The sequence below is a fragment of the Neolamprologus brichardi genome, chromosome 2 (genome assembly GCF_056152115.1).
Source record: "Neolamprologus brichardi isolate AB-2024 chromosome 2, ASM5615211v1, whole genome shotgun sequence".
In the NCBI taxonomy this organism is placed as follows: domain Eukaryota; kingdom Metazoa; phylum Chordata; class Actinopteri; order Cichliformes; family Cichlidae; genus Neolamprologus; species Neolamprologus brichardi.
In genome coordinates, this window is record NC_142105.1 from 18,433,752 (window position 1) to 18,451,067 (window position 17,316).

At 38.8% G+C, this 17,316-nt stretch overlaps 1 protein-coding gene across 1 annotated transcript in view; it reads left to right on the top strand.

Annotated features, from left to right (window-relative positions):
* pigg (phosphatidylinositol glycan anchor biosynthesis class G (EMM blood group)) overlaps positions 1-17,316 on the top strand; it is an 87,207-nt gene that overhangs the window by 21,067 nt on the left and 48,824 nt on the right. Inside the window, exons 6-8 of the mRNA XM_006781851.3 lie at positions 4,056-4,268; positions 11,089-11,306; positions 12,597-12,881. Of these exons, the coding sequence (XP_006781914.1) occupies positions 4,056-4,268; positions 11,089-11,306; positions 12,597-12,881 (716 nt within the window). The remainder of the gene's footprint in view (positions 1-4,055; positions 4,269-11,088; positions 11,307-12,596; positions 12,882-17,316) is intronic.

A 17,316-nucleotide genomic window follows, 5' to 3' on the forward strand; every position in this document is an offset into this window, starting at 1 on the left:
GAGCTTCACTTTTTAATCTGAATGCATCATTGAGAAAATAACCCTCTTACTGCAGATTGACAGCACATTTAATTGATGTTACTTGGGGCAAAGCTGCGTTAATAAGACACTGTTGGTATCAGAAATCTTCTGGTTATTGTTTAGCTCTGTAATCATCCTCCTCAGTTTTTGCTTAGAAAATGTATTTTGATAATTTGTATTTATCTTGGATTTTGACACAGAAAGAATGTTTTATTAAATTCTCCTGACAGTGGAAAGTTTGTGTTTGCTCAAATGAAATCTAGGTGGATTTGTGACTTTATAGGAAACTGGTCTGACAACTTTAAAAAAAAAGTGTGCTATGGAAACTTGGAGTCTGCATTGCAGATGGAGTGCATTATGAGAGGAGTTTCAGCAAAGGAGCCATCTTTTATCCAAGGAAATATGCAAAAAATCAGGAAGACACTTGGAGTTTTTTGTTGTTGTTGTAATAACACATAATTAATAATGTATTAATTAGGCAGATTATTGTCATACATTTAGGTCCATAGGTTTGTGGACAATGAGATCTTTTTTGTAATGTTGTAGCACCATGTACCATCATAGTGGATTTTAAATCAAACAATCAAGATGTGATTGATGGTCGGCCTCCACCTTTAATTCAAGGAGTTTAACAACAGTTTTAAATGAAATTTGTAGCAATTACAAACTTTTCATTCACCGTCCCCATTTTCAGATGCTCAAATGTGATTGGACAAACTAGCATCCTTTTAAATATAGGGACTGTATTCAATACTTTAATGGAAATCAATCACTCTTTGTCTCTGGAACCTATAAACCAAATGCTGTGTTTCCTCCCTTGAGATGCTCTGGTAGGCTTTTACTACAGCTGCTTTTTTGTCGACCTCCGCCTTCAGTTTTGTTTCCTTTGGCCTCCTTCGCGCTCTGAAGGCCTCCTATTGAGAGCCTCAGGCAACAACTACCAAATCCAAGTTCAACACTTGGAATCAACTCCAGGTCTTTTCTCTGCTTAATCTGCGATGAAATAACGAGTGAACAGGCCTCTCCTGGCAATTAATTTGATGTCTTTTCCAATTACTTTAAAATGAAAAGGGCATCCTTTGTATACAAATGGCCGTAATTCAAGAAGCTGACTTAAGTCAACACTGGTTTCTAAAAGAGGTCAAATGAAATAGAATTCAATGGGGAAATTACCATTGACTCTCTTGTTTTGTGACTTCAATAATTATTTTACTAATGATGTTAAGGTCTCAGTCACTAGTTTCAAATCTTAATGAATACAATATGATGTTCATCTTGTAAATTATGGTTCCATTAGGCTGCAGCCACACAGGGAGCAATTGGATTTTCGCCCATCGCTGTGAAGCCGGAATTACAGACTCTGGCTGCCTAAACCTTTAATATAATTACTACCAGGTTATATATCAGTCAGCAATACCCTGTGGTCTTATTGGTAGTTGCTTCAATCACTCCCCTCAAAGTTGACTCAGATTTATCTTGGGATCCACCCACTTGGTGTCGGGGTTTTTAACCTCATAGTCACTGAGTGTTGACTTTTTACCTCGGCACTGTGAATTGCTTCCAGCACGGACGCAGCTTTAGAGTCATAAAGGGGCACAAAGCAGGATATTGTTTATTGCAGACCTACTTTGTGTCTGACCCTGTGAAAGTGCAGTGTCCATCATTTTCTTATTCAGATTTAATCCACCTCTTGCTCCTCACATCCTGTTTCAAAAAGCTAGGATGGTGTTATGGCATTCTTCATCTTTTATATACATCCTTTAAGCTGGATTTTAAAAAATAAATACGCAACCTTTGTGTTCATAAATGAAAAAACATGGTCGACACACATTTGTTTTGGTTTGATGTGCTAGTGCTCAAACTGTGACCTCCAGAAGTTCTGAATGATCCCTCACTGTACCATTTCAAAAATGTATGAATGGTTATGGCTGTATTTTATATTAGCAAGGCAGATATTGGATTGCACATTGAATTTCCACCAGCTGCAGTTTTCTCAATTATGAATCAGCGTTCAGCCGCTGTAACCTTTAACTGCGTTATGACACATCTATTCTGTGGGAACGTTCTGTGTAAGTCAGAAATTACAGTGCAAACCAAGCAGGTACTGTTCTAAAGAGGTTTCATTGGACGTAACTGTATAGGCTTTTACTTACTGCTTGTCAGAGAACAAAAAACAACATTGTAAAATTCTAATGTGTGGTTTTAGACACAGTTAATGTGGGATTAACATTTGATAAGATGAATTAATTTTTTCCAGCGGGTTTGAAAAGTACTCGCCTTTGAGAAGAAGACTATTATTTTTTTGGACATTTTTTTGGGACCTTTATCGCTAACTAGCAGATTTAAACAAGGCCGATATCCTTGATAGCTTTGTGGCATTATCCCAAATAGCTATGAGCTTAATACAGCAAAGCCCGTGTCTTGTTGCAAATCCATCTCCTTTTAATATGAAATGGATAATTCCCAGGCTTATTTCATTGTGTCCAATTACAAAATTAGATCATAGCTGTGGGGTTTGTCTCATGCTTCAGTATGTGGCTCTCCCATTTTCCCAGACATGTGATTTGCTTTGTTCATTTTTGAATATATCACACACCAGTTTAGTTCATCATTGTAACCTGAAAACTTCACTCCAATGACAATCTGGGAAAATACTCCCACTCTCTGTTTGTATACTTGAAAGCTCAGGATAGGAAGCCAAGTATCAACTTAAGTGTCTGACAAGCTTCAAGAAACAACCACAAATCATATAATAATGATATTTTTTCTTTCAATTTGTTCATTTTATGGTTTCTGATTTAGGCTTCTGTTTATAGTGATCCACAAACAGTCAAAGTAAAAGTTGTCCGTTTTGACACATTTGGGCTTTTAATTTTGAAGACAAACCTTCTTCCGTTTATGTTATCCACTTACCTCCTAGTTGGCAAGTATTTGCAGACACAAAACCTCAGACAGCTGTTACCATCGACTAGTAGAGGTGGGAATCACCATACATCCCACGATACGATATTATCACAATACTTAACGCACAATACGATATTATTGCGATTTTTAAAAAAATATTTTGCGATATTCAGATTCTGTACATAAAGGTAAACTTTATCAATATTCATTTTATCTAATATCAAAGTCTCGCACTCAGTCTTTCTCTCATTTCAGTCAGTTGTATTGTTGACAAACTGAATGGTTTGTATTACAGTCTAGTCCAACTTAACTGAATGCAACCATCTGGCACAATTATAGCTATTCTGAACTATGCAATTTATGAAAACTATGCAGCCCCTTCAGCAACTGAAGAATTTGAAAGTAAATTAAAACAAAATATAATTTTACATTAAATAAAACAAGTTTTAAACTTAATTAAAATAAAACATGTCTTAAATTAAAATAACTAAACTGTCATGTTTATTGCTGCCATAAAAAAGTTAAACACATTTGGACAGTGAAGGAATGTCAGGATTCTTGCTCAGAAAAAGGATCAACATGCTCTGAAGTCAGAGCACAAAAACCTTTTTTGTAACAAAATATCGATTTCTGCTGTCCCTGTATCGATACATTATTAGCAAACAAAATATCACGATACTACACAGTATCAATTTTTTTCCCCCACCCCTATCAGCTAGTAACCAAAGTTATTGTTTTGATTGGTACAACTTTGGTGCATGTAATTGCCAGCTTGACCTCTTTCAATCAGAAATTAATAGCAGACTGTCTTACCAGAATTTTATTGCATTCTTTACCCCCTAAGTCCCTTTAAAAAAAGCAGCTGACTGCAAGTGGTTGCAGACTGGTCCCCATCTTCAGAGCAATCATTTGGACGCGAGATCACACAACTACTGTTTCCCTTGGACGGTTGTAGCATAGCCAGATAGATTGTAGATTCAGGTTGATAGAGCAAAAAAATCACTGTGGGTAACAAATATTTTCAAAATCAAAATTGTTTGGGCCAAAAGCATGCCAGTTATTATTTCACCATCAGCCATTGCACCAGCTGTGTCTTTTTTACTATTTGCCCTTTTGCCCTGTCTTCTCAGCGGGAATGGAGAAACCAGGAGTGGTGGAGCAGGTTGACCTAACCCCAACCCTGGCCTTAGGCCTTGGCCTGCCCATATCTCAGAACAGCGTTGGCCGCGTGATCCAGAGTGTCTTGGAGGAAACCTCACTGCGAGACCAGCTGCGCTTCCTGCATCTCAATGGCCACCAGCTCAGCTGCTTGCTCAAAGACAGCATATCCGACTATGAGAAAGGTGGGTTGCAGATTCACTGTGTTCCTCCTCTGGACTCGTTAAAAGCCAAGACCTTGTTTGACAGGTACTCTCATCATCATGCTGTATTGTTTCCTGGCTGGTGATGGTGTCAGTAGCTACTTTTTTTTTCATTGCACACAGCAGGGTGAGTATGCCAAATAATTTAAGGCATAGTTATTCCAAAATTGAGATATGGAACTTTTTCTTTACCTCATGTCAGTTAGAACTCTGTTGAAGCTGGAACATCCATCAATTCCCATCATTCCCTACTCCTCAGCCTTCTCCTAAACTATTAAATTTAAGGGAAGCATACTTTAAATTTAAAAAAAAAAAAAGTCCAGCTAATGTTGTAATTCCACAAACTGAAAGTAATTTATAATGTCGCCTGCTACTTGCATTGAACCTATTCATTGCTTAAAGCTGCACATTTAAATATTCCGATGTTAACAGTGAGTAAGGATAATGTTAAAGGGGATGTTTCTAGTGATGGACTAATGGAGACCTATACTGTCTTTATACATAATCACAGATTAAGAACTGAGCTAAAAGAAGAGTAAACACCAACATGAGTCTGCTAATTCTATTGCAAGTAGTAAAATAAGCTAATTTCAACAAGCTGTTGAGCTAACATATGTGAACTGATGCTAACACTGTCATTATTACATTTAAATTACAGTTTAATTTGCAGTCCGCTCAGTTTTGTGCGTATAACAGTTGTGACAGATGGTACAGACTTAAGATGGCTCAAAAGTGATTTACTTTGAGTCTGTCTCTGTGTTTTGGCATCAAAGCGTCTTCTTAGATGGTTTAACCTGAAGCAGTTTGATTAAAGTGAAGGCAGCATCGCATCATCTAACAAGCTCAAAAGATTCTACTTAATTAAGGCTATAATCCTGAGCAAAAATGCAGACTTGATAATTTATATATTTCAACATGTGTCAGATGAAACTGAACCAATTCAAACAGGCGGTTTTACTAGGCACTAATGGGCCTTAATGGGGTTTAGCAGATGTTAAGAAAATATTCTTCTTACAGTTAGAAAATCCTCTAAATGTCTGTGATTACAGTGATTTTTAAGTTCCTGGTTGTCAAAGATAAACCCAGTGGGACTTTGCAGACATACCGTATGGCACTAAAAGCTTTACAATGATATAAGAGTTTGAGACAAAAAAAAGTACTAACTTTTGCCAAACATTAGATACTAGTCAGTTTGTTGTCGTGGGAGCGTTTCCAGCTCCCACGACTTAAAGTCTATGCTCTGATCTTCAACATGCATTGTGCATGCATTTGCATCTCTGTGCAAATGCATGCACATATTCACACATGGCTTTGCTCCTTACTTGCATCTCGGGGTCACGCGGTTTGTCTGAGTTATCCATCTTTGAGTCTGTCCCCCACCCTTCTTGTCTGTCTCCCACTCTTTCTCTTGCCGTCTTTCACTTTCAGAAGCATTCGATACACCAACAGCAGCAATTACCATCAGTCAGAAGTAATTTATTTTATCTTTTTAAAATATCCCAAAGAGGCAGAGATAGAACTACATAAATGATTTGACACATAGCATTTTCTTATTTAGAAGTTGTTTTCCCTAAATGTTTTTGATGACTAAGTTGTATTCTAAGCATGCTATCCTAGAGAAAATGTTGTGAGCAAAGGGGGAAAAAAGTCCAGAAAAGCATAACACATTTGAGTTTCAGATGATGTCTTTACTTTTTTCATTTTGGGAGTTGACTAGATGGAAGTTAATAGTCCATCATACTATTAACTTCCATGAAGCTGAGTAACTAATGGTACAAATATAGCAGGTTTATAAAATTTGGGCAATAGCACAATGCTTCTGCTTTATTCAAAATGGTTCACAAAGGTACTGGATTAACTTATTTTAAAATGCACTGTGATGTGTGAATGTTCACTTACCGTATTTTCCGCACTATAAGGCGCACTTAAAATCCTTTAATTTTCTCAAAAATCGACAGTGTGTCTTATGTATGAATTCTGGTTGCGCTTACTGACCTCAAACCGATTTTATGTGGTACACGGCGCTCAAAACTCTGTCAAAAAATGTTTTAGTACAACTTTGCTAAGCTACGAAGCTAATGTCGGAGCATTACGGCTACCGTAGTCAGGAGCCTTGCAGAGGAATCTGGGTCCAAAACTCTGCTTCAGGTCCCAAAGTCAAACGAACACTGCGGCAACACTGAGAGTTAAAAACTGTCTAAATTCTTTCATCTTTAATAAAATGATCAGCATTGCTGCTTTACCAGGTGTAACAATTAAGTTTAACATCCAGGCATCAATGAAAACAGAATTTATTAAATTTAATGGAGTTAGAAGTTAGCAGGAAGTTAGCTCGCTAGCTTCCACCTAAACATGATATAGCATGTTCTGAGTGAGAGATTTCTGAAAGAATTCAAACGTACAGCTCTGCTATCACTTCCAACATAAATGAAGACAGAAAACTAAACAGCAGTAATGTTTGTAGGGTTACTGAAGTTGGACTAGCTGGTATATAATGATGTGCTACGTGATCGCTAGCGACACAGCTATGCTAGCATAATTTAAATACAGTGAAGCTGGAGGATGAACGCTAACTTTTTTCCACTCGATAAAAGTTACCATGAGGGTTCCCGATGGTTAGGGACAAAAATCCATCCACAATTCCGAGGTTAGTCATTAATATACTGCAACAACATGGGAATAGAGCAGCTGTGAGAGAATTCCACATTAATGAATCAATGGTACGGAAGTGGAGGAAGTAAGAAAAATGAGTTGAGTAAAGTTTGACTTATCTGACTGTTTTGTTTCGTTTAATGCGCCTTATAATCCGGTGCGTCTTATGGTCCGACAGATACGGTACTTACTGTATGGACCTGACTGCATAAGGACAACACTACTATTTAATAACTCCATCACTTTCAATAGCATATATGCACAACTGCTTGATGTGTTGTGATATAATTTTGCATAGCAACTCAGCTGAATCCTAGATGAAGATTACTTTACACCCCACACAGTAGGTGTAAAAGAATATTAATGCCACAAAATTAATAACTCATGGTCACGATGTAGTCCAAAAGTTAACCCAAGGTTCATCAATCTAGCTAAAAGCACATTCACATGCAAGGGCTTCAGTTAGCAGGATCTATAGCAGAGCAACTGATTTTATAAAGTAAGAAACTATCATATTAAAGCACATAATATAGACTGAGAACAGCATAGGCTCTGCAGCTGTGTAAGTGTAAATTTAGACCATGTACAAATAGGTGCTTAAAATTGTAAATCAGTGTTTTGCTAAAAAAAATTAGGACAGGATTGTAAATGCACGTAAGAATCCATATATCCTACTGATCATCATTAGAGACAGACTAAGACTTCAGATGCTATTAAAAAACTTTAGACTCTTGCACTCTGCACACAAAGGTAGCGTAATCTGCTTGAGTAGGAAAACAAGTAGGTTTCCAGCATAAATTACTGAGCGATGTACACTAGTAAAGAATAACCTGCTTTTGTGTATAATATAACGGCTGCTGTTTTCTTTGTGAGTATTTATTACACGGCATACTGCAGGGAAAAGCCTGTTTTAATGTTTGAGACTAAGGTTTATTTTTTAGCACACGACGCATAAAAACAGGCGCTTGTCCGTCCGTAGTGTGGTTATATTAAATATAAGAGAAAGAGAGAACTTTAAGAAATTAATATAGCCAATACAGTGACCATCAAAACGATGAAAAAATATTGCCGTAAACAGTTTATTTGTGACACCACGAAACAAACAATAGCGTAAAATGAAACGATAGACGTTTTTATATCGTCATCCGATATATATCATTATATCGAACAGTCCTACTATGGACAGCAACTTCCTATGGACATGCTTTTAAAGTGGAAGAGTAACCTATTTGGTGTTTTCTCACAAGCTCTAGTGATGTTCTGAACTGCTAGACACCAGAAGCCCACGAAGCAGGCTCCAGGCCTTTAAGGCCCCAATCACACATGCCTAGAGACTGTTCGGCAGACATCTGCTAACCCCCAGTCATTGGAGTTTGCTGGTAGACACTGTGGAACTGATTGCTAAGGCCTAGAAGAACTAAGGCCTAGAGACATATCAGTAACTCCCTGGTAAACACTGGTCGCAAGAGAAGACTATGTTATTCCACAACTAGTTGGTGAGTGGTTGCTGGCAGTTGCTACAGTGTAGAAACAAGTATATGAGCTTCCTCCGAAGGGTGGCTGGCCTCTTCCTTAGAGAACCACCTCAACTGACTCCTTTCGATGTAGAGGAGCAGTCGCTCTACTCTGAGCCCCTCCCGGATGACTGAACTTCTTTGGGCATCTGACAAGGATGCCTCCTGGACGCCTCCGGGGTGAGGTGTTCTGGGCGTGTCCCACCGGGAGGAGACCCCAGGGCAGACCCAGGACACGCTGGTGAGATTATATCTCTTGGCTGGCCTGGGAATGCCTTGGTGTTCCCCCGGACAAGCTGAAGGAGGTGGTTGGGGAAAGGGATGTCTGGGCTTCTCTGCTTAGGCTGCTGCCCCCACGACCCGGCCCCCTTTCTTGCAATTGCCTTTGGTTGCCAGCAGGTTGCTTTAGTCTCACTGTGAGTCTGCAAACACTCGCCAACTACTTACTAAGTGATAGTGAAACTGTGAAAATGTGTTATGCAAACTGGAAACAGAGACCTTTTGGCTTCAAAGTAAAAGTTGTGCCTTACCGTTTCATTCAGCAGATTTTAAAATGCGCAGCTACAGGCCGGAGACTAAATGCTGACAAGTTGCCATCCTCCATGTAAACTATAGGTGATGACAGCAGTATGCTAGAGACAGGATCTCCCTACTTGCGGGGGGTTCTACTAATTATCAGAGGTTTCCTGGGGTTGCCAACCAATCTCTAGGCCTGTGTAAACATTTAAACCAATTTATGTTATGATAGCCCTTGTGCACTTTGTACACAAATGTACCCATGTAAAAAACAGATGTGGTGAACCGAAGCAAACTTCTACATAAAGTAAATGGGGCATTTTCAAAACAACTACTATTTCCTGTAACATAAAAAAACACTCAGCACTGGCAGCAGTTTTTCCACTTTATTTTGGTCCCTGGTTTCCATAGAGATGGGATGAAATGGAAATTATCTCAGCAGACCTACATTTGGATATGTTGCCTTTTTTTGTATTCGTCCACTTGGGTAATCATGGGAAATTGCTGGGAAATTCGCCGGGGATGTTATTTTAAGTAGCATGCCTGTTGGACATTTGTTAGGGTCGAATCTTTACTGGGCGTGTGAGGAGTTGCTTAGGAGAAATCAGCCTTCTGTCCGTTTCTGATTTCAGTATTCAATGAGGTTTCATCAGGAAGACAAAAAAGTAGCTCATTGGAGAAAAAACTTAGCAAGGATTTATAATGCCCGGCCACTCTCAGCTTCAGTCTGGTGCACTAAGTTAAATATTTTATGATATTTTTTTTTGGGGGGGGGGTTTCTCTGTTTTTGCAGTCACATTTATTAGACTTACAGTAGACTTAACCTGCAACTTTATAAAGTTCAGCTGTGGCGATACAAACTTTAGAAACTCTCTCTGCCTCACTCTCTCTCTGTCTGCTTTGCTTCAATCTTCATATTGTCTTTTTGTTTGTTTGTTTGTTTTGTGTGTGTGTGTGTGTGTGTGTGTGTGTGTGTGTGCGTGTGTGCGCGTGCGTGCGTGTAACCTCAGGCGTCTTGCAGAGCCATTAACCAATCCCTGTACTTTTAGACAGATGAAACATGGCTAGGGCCATTGATATTGCATGATTCATGCCTGTGGCTTAAAGTTCTGATATTTCAACCAACCCTTCTGTCTGGCAAAGCCACAGTGACTATTTATCATCTCTGCCTATGCTGCTGAGATAGGTGATTGTTTTTAGTAGTGTGTGTGTGTGTGTGTGTGTGTGTGTTTCACTGAAGTATACCACTACTCAAAGCCTACACGTTGCTTCGTCCTTGAACAGGCTGAAGTAAAATGAAAGGGAGCATAATTTCATCTGTAAACATGTGAATGAGTCACAGCTTGTCATAGTTAGCATCTTGATAAATTGTACATTGCTTTGCTCCAAACTAAATGGTTTTACCACAGGCGTATTGTTTTCAATTTAGCGAACGTTATTGACACAAGAACGCGGGAAAAAGAAAATGCTGAAATTTAATAGGTTTCTATTTCTGAAAAACAGAATTCAACATCAATGATTGATGAACTCATAAATAGTCTCATTTCTAAGAAAACAAGCAGTTGGAATATGTCTGCATTTTCTTTTGGCTAAATTACAACAGGGTAGGCAGCAATATGAAACCTTTTCTTCACATTTGTCATGGATCAGTTTGGGTTTTTAATGAGCTCGTAGTAAAAATACTCCGCAAGCTGTACCAGTATCAGCCACCTGTGGCTTAACATTGTAATTAATTAATATGTCAGCATATGGGGAAAAATTGCTCATATTATGAGGAAATAATACCCACAGTTAGCGAATGGTTTATCCTATAACATTAGGAATATTTCATTTAGGTCACAGAGATCCAGGCAGCAAAGTTTTTCTCCTCTATATAAAAGCTAAAACTTAGTTTTTGTATTTTAGAAGGTTTGTCCTGATTAATCACATGGCAGCAAACCAAGAAATTATGTGAGAATCAAACTGTAAACCTAATGAAATTCCTCACAAACTGTTAAAAAAATCAGGTGCTATAAATGTCCTCCTCACTCCCTCCCTCCTGAAATTCAGATTGCAGTAGCTGGAGCATTGCAAATAATAGTGCTTTAAAACATGCTCCCTTCCACTTCTCTCCACTCCAGAGGTGGGGTTTGAGCAGTTTCGTGTGGCAGAAAAGGCTCACGGGAACTGGATGAAGCTTTACCTGGAAGGAAACACCTCCGAGGTGCTGACCAACGTGGGCAAAAAGGTCCTGAGGCAGTATCTGGAGGCCCTGGCTGCCATGAGCGCTGCTCTGAGCAAACAGCTGGGCAAGTATGACATGTACTCCATGATTGCAGGCATGGTGTTTGTCTTTCAGGTAAGGACCGGATCATCATATTTTTTATCTGCACTCGTAATAGTTTGGTGTGCTGCTTATCAGTTTTAGTATGGGAGTGAGGTGCACGGCAACAAAAAGTAAAAACTAAACCCTCACCAGGTGTCATGCTTTCTTTTTGATAGTGGAAATATTTCTGACAATGAAGCCGTCCTAAGATAGATTTACTTTAGAGGGGGATCTATTGTGTTTATCTTGTATTGGGCCTTGCTACAAGGTTCTTGGTTCTTTTAGGTCCTCTTCCATTAAGGCCACTGACCCTTTAAGCCGGCTTTCTTCTTAGGGATATTAGGGATATCCCCTTCTACTGATGTCAGTGATAGCCATGAAACTGTCTGAAATGAGCGTTTATAGCTGAGCTTTTAGCTCACACACACTGAATTCTTTATTTTAGAGAGAAGAGACTTTCTCCTGGCAACCTTTCTAAACAAGACCTACTTATTCAATCTTTTTCTTATTGTACTATTATGAACTTCAACATTTAACAGTTTGAGCTCTTGGGCTTTTTGCAGTTTCTCTGAACATTGCACAGTCTGATCTCCACGTGGGAATAATCTTTCTCACTGTAGAATGATTTTTGGAAATGGCCTTATAACCCTTTGCAGATGGATGGAGAGCAACAGTTGGGTCTCTGAGACCACTGCTGTGGCTTTGCTGTTTGGCATTGTGTTAACACACATCTAAAAGCTCCAGACCATCAAACTTTATAGAGGTGCTCCCTTTACTGAAATAATATTTTTGATTATCAGTACACGGCTGCTATTTACTCTTTTAAGGAAGCAGTAAGGATGCACTTAGTTTTTCACATACTGCTTGTAAATGTGGGCTCACTTTTGCTTAAATATATAATGACCCCTGTCCAGGGTGTACCGAGCCTCTCACCCATGACAGCTGGGATAGGCTACCCCCCTGCGACCCTGAATTTGATAAGCAGATGGATGGATGTAATGAAACAGTGTAATTTATCATTTGCGAGGTTGTATTTACCTAATTTTCAGACCTACTGAGGACCAGATGATTTTTAGTCTGTCCTGATCTGTAAAACCTTTTTAGCACGACTGCATAAAAAAATAAATAAATAAAAGAAGAGCATCATAAGTCTCTTTCAATTAGAAAATCAGTTAAATGTGTACATGCATGCATTATGTTTGTTATTAAATTGCTCTTCACTGTTCACATAAATTGGGGAGGTTATAAAACTGGAGATTACAATGATTGCATCAGATTTGTAAAAGACTTTTTCTCTCCTCTCTGTCTCTCCTGGCCTTTAAGCTCCTGTTGGTCTTACTGCTGGCTATGCCTGAAGCCCTCAGCGGTGCCGCAGCAGTGGACCTCCCCATCCTCTCAGCCCTGCTCTCCCTGCCTTTTTACCTCTTGTGCCTACTTCTTGCCTCAGTGCACGTCTTGGTGTGCACATCTGCTGAGAGCTCCTGTTACTTCTGCAGCCTCTCCTGGGGTCTTGTGTTTGCTGCCGTTGCCTTCTCCTCAGCAATGTTTTGTATTCTGGTCTCTATAGCAACTCGAAGACTCCCTCTGGGTGCAAAGATTCATGGGAAGGTGAGTAAGTGCAGTGAAACACGGGTACATATTGTAACAGATGTTAGCCCTCAGAGATCCATACTTACATACAGTGGATCCGCATGTAAAGCATGAATGCACAAGCTAACGCGCTAACCCATTCTGCTGCTCTCTGATTGCTTTAAAGGGACACTGACGATAAAAGACTGAATGTTAGTGAATCCATCTATCTCTCTAGAAACCTCGCTGCTTGTCAAACAGATTTGTGTTGTTGTATTTGAATTTTTCACTTCCTGTAGGTAGAGAAACGTTACCTAAGAGACTTTTGGAATTTATTTGAGAGAAAACCTGCTAAATCTACTGGAGCGAATGGGGTGGCATGCTCTTGTCTGTTGTGCATTCACTTAGTGATTTAGTTTGCAGAGTCTTTAAGGATGTAGATTTAAATCATTTGAGTGCTTCTCAACAGTCTCAGAAAAAAGAAAAAAGTTTTAGTGTATTTTCACTTTGACAAGTAAAAAAAAGATTCTGCCAAAAAGTGGCTTAAAAGAAGTGTCTGAGTAAGTGCCTCTTAGTCAATTTAAAACTGCAGGCAACAATTGTATGCTTCAGAGATTGTAAAGAGCTGCAATAATTACTCTTTGATTACTCTGCAGTATCGCACAAGAAAACAAGTGAGAAATAGTAGTGCATTTAAACAAATGATATTGTGTTGTTGTTGTGAGTCAGGCACTCGGAGTGACGGTGAGAGTAGCAGAAAGGCAACACAAACAATATTTTTGGACACAGCAGTGATCACATAATCATGACTTCTGACATGCCAGAAGTTTGTGGTGTTAGTGTGTTTACTCTGTGTTTTCTTACCCTGTGTGTGAAACATTTCCATGCTACACAGAAATAATTATTCAAACTGAAGCATTGTTGTAGCAGTATTGTCTACATTGTCAGGTGGTGGGGTTTATAGGTAGGTCCATTAGTTCTTGTGCAGTGACACAATTTTTGTGGCATGACCGCAGTGGGATTTAAGTTAACCAATCAAGATGCAATTAAAGTGCAGCTCTTCAACTTTAATTCAGGAAGTTTAATAAAAGTGTATTTTCTGATGGTTCTTTAGTGCAACCAGAGGTTTGCACTCTGTTGTCTCCATTCATGAAGGCGTCTCTTGTGGACCTTGACAATGATGCAGCTACCTCTTTGAGCGTTCTTGAATTATTTTCATCTTCTGTGGTCTTTGAAGGTGTTTGGTGCTCCTGAGCTGCTGACCTGGCCTTTTCAGGAATATACCAGATTGATTGATTTGGCCTTTTTCCAATTTTTTCATTTTTCAAATGGCTTTATGTGTTTGTTTGTTTTTAAATGGTTTTTCAGACTAATACTTGCCTCCTTCCCTTGCATCAGCCTCTCTTTTGAACACAACTACCAAATACAGGTTCACTTGTACAACACTTGGAATCAACTCCAGTTTTCTTTGAATTTTTTTTTTATGGAATAACGAGGGAACAGGCCTCCCCTTGACATAAAACTTTCATATAAAATCAATTGTCGAAGTACTCATGAGCCTTTGAAAACGGGGCGCTGTGTATAAAAACGTATGTTATTCCTCAACAGTAAATTCTGCACTTCTGTTAAAGCTTGTAAATTAAAACTCAAAATCTGATCTTCAAACACAACTTAATTTTTTGATTTTAAATCCACTGTGCTCATGTACAGAGGCAACATTAGAAACATGTCTCCAAAAACAGCAGTTAGCTTGCTAACAAGGCTAAAAAGCACAGCCATACATGACATCATAAACATACAAAACTCTGAAGTGCGTTATATACCAACTGCCCTCCATTAATTATTTAAAAGATGACAAAACAAATTAAAAACACTTATTTGATTCATGTACACATATAGGACCTGACTAGAGAATTCAATCCATGTAATGTACAATTGCTGCATATTATCACTTTTTAATTTTTGCCTCTTATTGCCAAAAACTTGGCTCCGAGGGTGGGAAAGTGGAAGTGTTTCTGCATAATAAAGTTACGTTAAAAAAAGTTACATTAGTATATAAATGTCTTATAAAATATTATATGAGTGGATGCATCAGTAGACTGTGGTTCTATTAGGCGAGTAGATGCCGTTTCTCAACATACTGTCCAGTTTATTGGAAGAAGAGTTGCTGACTGTGCCCATAAAACTGCGAACTCTGTAAATAAAACAGACACTAACACAGTGGACAGATGGGGTGTCGGGTCTGACTAACAATTAAAATAGTAAATTAGAAGATATGCACTGCCAGGATCCTTTAGGAGAATGACGTAAAAACATCACTCAGGTAGTTTAAAGACAGTCAGGATTTTTACTTGTTGTGAATCTAAATTGAAAATGAAGAAAACTAAAGACGGTCCATCATTTGGACTCTAACTGCTGGTGCAGTTAGAAGATAAGTGGTTTATTTGTTAAGCCTTAATGATAACACACTCTTGGCGGTGCTATCAAAGGTTTTGGGTAGTTTAAATTTGTTTCAGTAATTTTCTCTTTCCATCACTGCAATGTTAAATTTTCCTTCAACAAATTGAAGTAATTCCCAGCAATATGTTGAAGTAAGTTATCAATCATAGAAAGGTTGAAGTGGTTCTTCAGTGGAAAATGGAAGCTTTAAGTCATAAGTGCTTGTTTAAAGGGCCTTGACAGTAGCTTCCCTTTGCTGCTGCAACTCTTTGCTCATTATTAATTTATCTGTAAAGGTTACATCTCATTTGCCTTCTGGGAACTCTTGAGAAAGTGCTGATGTAGCAAAAAAAAGTCAGAAGAATCCACTTGGGTCATTAGGCTGGGAGAGGAAATCAACTCTCTGACTCGACACACTGGAGGATGTGGAGGATTTCGTACAGTACTGGAGGTGTTTCTTCTCTGGCTCCAGTGACCGTGAAAAGACTGTTTTCTTTTGAGTCTTACAAATGTCATAGTGAAGAAAAAAACTGTGCTCATAGTTCAGTAGGCAGGTGATGATGATGACCTGTGATGACAAATGTGCTTTTGTACCAGCAGCTGATTTTTGTGAAATTACCAGACTTTGGTCAGAAAAATCAAACAGACAAACTGTTGAAGCTCAACTCATGTAGAAACAAAAATCTCAAAGAGCTCTTTTCAGCCACTGAACTGAAATTCTGCAGGATTCATGAAACATCCTACCTGCCAAGTACCTTGAAAGGCTGTGTGAGCATGTGCCCAGTGGAGAATGCACTTATAAAAGCAAAGCTTGATCACAACAAACACCAAAGCAGTGTCGTTTCTTTGGCTGCTGAAAGTCATTCATAAATCGAAAGTACTGCTGTATGTACAGTAAACTCAAAGTATTTAGAGGGTTTCAGAGTGGATGAAAACAAACACAAATATTTGCTGCTGATTATAGCTGCAACCAATAATGGATTTTGTTCTCTTTTTTTAGCCTGGAGGTATTTCCTTCTTAATTGAATTATTGTTGAGTTTATTAAATGCCAGTGCAAGGTGAATTTCCAACACAAAAACTCAAAGATGTGAGATTTGAAGCAATATGAAACAGAAAAAGTAACAAATCCCGAGACTTGAAGCTGAAAATAATTTGGCATTTAGCTTTGATAGATGACTTTAATGTTTCAGATCTTTTCAGGTTGTTATGTAATGGATTGTTTTTTTTCAACTGGTGAAGGATCACAGTACTGGATTCTGCTTGACAGACCCACAAATTTTAAATTAAATGTAAATTTGTAAACAGGTCCATAGTTGCCCACCATTACAATCATGGATTTGTGAAGCCTGCAAATCAAAATCAGTCATAAGAAGCAGGGGGTGGAGCTAAAAGAGAAATCGAAGAGCAGCGCATGCTCATGCAGGATTGGCAGAAGACCATGTAAACTGGACGGACCGCCAACGTTAACGAGAGGGCATTCGCTCAAGTCACTTTGCTATTACAAAAAAACCCAAAACACTATGCACAATTGCAAGCACACATGCGCAGTACACACTGAGAGAAATGTGGCCACAGCAACTTTCGTTAACAGATTTGATGAATTCATAGTTGAAGTGTGTCAGTAGGACTCTGCTGAGGAGGCACAGTGATTACTGGGTGGGCTTGGACCCCCAAGGCCCATCAATAATGCCGACAATGCTCATATAATAACTTGTCAGTCACTCGATAGGCTCACCTTAAAGCATATTTTACTTTATCCTCCTGTTTGACTCTCACAGGGAACACAACATGAGTTATATGTGTTATATGTTATATTCAGTAAGAAGTCAAACTGGCACTTCAATTTCTAAAGACTTAAAAAAAACTGTTTACTGAAGTCATACACGAAGGGAGCTGGAGGGTCATTCACTCAACGACTTTGATAATAATCTGATATCATTTCAGCCACAAGAGTCGCCGCCTGCTGGCCATTAGAAAGAATCCAGGTTAAAGACCTGGAAGCTAAATCAGTCTTTCATACACATTATAATCAAT